The sequence below is a fragment of the Eimeria necatrix genome, genomic scaffold (assembly GCF_000499385.1).
Source record: "Eimeria necatrix Houghton genomic scaffold, Enh_scaff377, whole genome shotgun sequence".
NCBI lineage: Eukaryota > Apicomplexa > Conoidasida > Eucoccidiorida > Eimeriidae > Eimeria > Eimeria necatrix.
Genome location: NW_013654261.1, coordinates 5,976 through 9,114, shown reverse-complemented (window position 1 = coordinate 9,114; position 3,139 = coordinate 5,976). Strand labels below are relative to the sequence as shown.

The 3,139-nt window shown below is 49.5% G+C and overlaps 1 protein-coding gene across 1 annotated transcript; it reads right to left on the bottom strand.

Moving 5' to 3' along the window:
* Nucleotides 1-1,664: 1,664 nt before the first annotated feature.
* ENH_00048420 (hypothetical protein, conserved) lies at nt 1,665-2,425 on the bottom strand (the record flags this gene model as incomplete). Its single annotated transcript, XM_013581178.1, is given in 3 exon segments — nt 1,665-1,706; nt 1,712-1,969; nt 2,201-2,425. Coding segments are annotated over 3 exon segments (525 nt in total).
* Nucleotides 2,426-3,139: the final 714 nt, after the last annotated feature.

Genomic DNA, 3,139 nt, shown 5'->3' with positions numbered 1-3,139 from the left:
ATATGAAGAACATGAAAAGCCTCAGGTACACCGCACTCTCGAAGCCATCAAATTAGATAATGCTAGCTTTCCTGTTATGTCTAGAAACAGTAGAAGTACTTACGCCGATGGTGTTACACTGACCTGCCTGAAGATAAGACTCTTCTGAAGAGTGCTGCACGGTGGACGAAAAAAGCTGAACAAAAAGTAACACACCCGTACTCATTTCTGTGATAGAGCGATGCAATGACATCCCGGGGGCCATATTGTACTTAAAAGCGCAGTTCTAGTCATTAGCTGCAGCGCACGTCTTAGCGTTGCTTCCATAGATGAACCTTTGCCTGGATATCGAGTGGAATTTACTGCTGTAGCCAGAACTATTCGGCCTACACACTTACCTGCATGGCTGCTGCCATCCCTCTTAGGGAAACGCTGCGATCTTTCTGTCGATACGTGTCAGGTGTCCGAAGGAGAAGATGAAGAGAAGGAATCTCTGTGCTTTTGGCAAGCAGCTGCTGATAATGCTGCTGCTGCTGCAATATCAATGACTCGGAAATATCTCTTGCTGTCTTACTTCCCCTGAAGGCGAACCCACTTCGCCGTCGCCCAGGCGCTGCGTCTAGCTGAGCCGCTGCTGCTTGCTTTGCAGCATTTGTCTCCCCCAATGTTCGCCGAGTACTCCCAGAGCGTTTTTCAACTGTGCTGCGTGCAGTTAAAGCACCTTTAGGCTGAGAAGATGTCGCATTTGCTGCCAACTTAGACGAAAATGCATCCTGGATCAGGAGTGTGTCGTGATCATGGAGGCCAGGAAAGCTTCGAACATGTCTCATGGAAGACGCGGCATCAATTTTGCCAATCTTGTGGTTTTTCGCGCGTGGAAACAAAGCCTGAGTGAAGCAGTTGACTGGAAAAGCAAACGTAAGCAGCTACTGAACTTGGCTCTAGTCTGTCCTGCATTCGCTCTTGTGAATGTCCATGAAAGTAGCTGTTTGCAGATATGCCAGGCCCTCCCTTGAGAAGATCACAGCTTTTGCCTCGAAATTCATAGTCTGTAGTGCCTGGTGCAATATTTTATTGTAAGTCATTGCGACGAATTTGCTGTGATTCGTTGGGGCAGGCCCGTCTGCTGAAGTTCCGCTGTCGCGGACAATTGACGCCGTACCTGCGCCTCGCTCAGATGCTGACAGCAAATTTTATTGTTTATGTTCACGGCGTCTCTGCTGATATTTCGAAAGAAGTACTCCAGCACTGAACGCAAATGGCTACAGAAAAGGTCCTGCTCCCGCTGACGACACAGCGTAGACGGGGAATGCTTGCTGCTTCTAACGCGAGGTCAGAGGCTTGGAAAGGAACAGTCACACAAAACTACTAAAAAAGGATACACGGGCATTCCTCTCTTATAGGGCAAGGCCAGGAAGCTCGTCTAAGTCTCAGAAATCTTCGGCTTGGTTGCTCTACCTGTGGCGACTTGGCAACCACAGCTTCTTTCTGCTCGTGTTGCCTATGCTAAGGTCATTGCAAGATTGCAGAAAAGATGTGTGTGCTTTACAGTAATTGACTAGGTCTAGAGGCCGCTGTATTTTATAGGGCAAGGCCAGGAAGCTCGTCTAAGTCTCAGAAATCTTCGGCTTGGTTGCTCTACCTGTGGCGACTTGGCAACCACAGCTTCTTTCTGCTCGTGTTGCCTATGCTAAGGTCATTGCAAGATTGCAGAAAAGATGTGTGTGCTTTACAGTAATTGACTAGGTCTAGAGGCCGCTGTATACTGCGTAGCGACAGCGCAGGCCTCACCAGCATCTGACACTATGGGGTGCCCGTGTGCTAGAGCTGAGGAAGCGCATGCCGCAGCCTCCCTTGCAGCAGCTGCTTCCGTCAGTTCATCGTCCTCAGCGCTTCCAATAGCTTCACCGGGTGTCGAAACATCTCCTGCTCTCCTACAGTTAGCCATGAGCTTTCCCGTTAAAGTTGGTGCGGGTTCCTGCATTGGGGCCTTGAAAAACCGAATTTGCAAAACAGTGCGCTGGCTTGCCAAGGTTAAATTGTTCTTCACGGATGCACTTTTGCGAATGAGTAGTGCTGAAACTTTAAGTCATTGACGTTCGAAGGACGAGTGCGCTGTATGAGACTTCTAATTGTCGCGTAATTGTTGCGTAAGTGTAATTCGATGCATAGTACTCAAGCGGCACAGCAATGCATAGTAACACTGCGGGCATACACGGACAGGCGCCTCTGAGAGGTCCGGCGAAATGTCAGGAAAGCCATCGGGTCTTGCTGTAGCTGAAGGAGGACGAAGTGTTGGGATATTTTGCTTTTCCTCTTCGGCGCTGCTGTACTGCGGGTCTCCGGCTAGCAAAATTTGATGTCGCTGCATGCGCCTTTGTTTTTGCTGTTGCAGTAAGCGGAACGTCCTGTGATTCAACACCGCTGTATGCGGCTGAAAACACATGAGGTTCCTTGTAAAGCGATCGAAGTGGCCTATTAATGCATGAGTCACCCAGACGCAACAGCAATCCACAAGGTACACTGTGACGTCTCTTCCTGCATGCGTTAGGACTGTTTGTGGCTGCTAGTATTGTAAGCAGCATAGCTTACTTTCTAGACACAATGATGACGCTGCGATATACTCCGTCATCTTGTGTGACAAAAAGGGAGAGAATGTCAAGGGCAAAAGTGAGTGTCCTGACCCCATGGTGGTGTCTTCTCCCCCCGAGCTGTTGTCTGCAGATGCAAAGTCACCGCTGCTTTGAGTGGCCTGAAAAAACAGTTTAGATTTCACTGGGTTTCTTAGTTGGATCCGTCGAGTGCAGCAGACTGACGAGCATACACCGTGCAAATTTGGCTCACGTCGCGCTGGTGGAGTAGCTCTAGACGTCGGATACGGTCTTCTTGCTTTCCAATGCGTGCCTCGAGGTGTTGTAGCAGCAGCAGCCCAGTGACGCGTACTGCATCTATGACGCCTGTAGCATAAACACGGCATTCGCGTGCTTGCAGCGGGTGTGCAGCGTAGCAATGCCTGTAAACCCTGACAGCAATAGGAGTAGGAAAAAGAAAGCAATCATTTCGCCCCAGGATATCACTAAAGTGTCAGTTCGGCAATTATTTCGCGCACATTAAGCATGCTGGCGAGGCAATGACAACACTAACAGCAGCGCGTTACGGG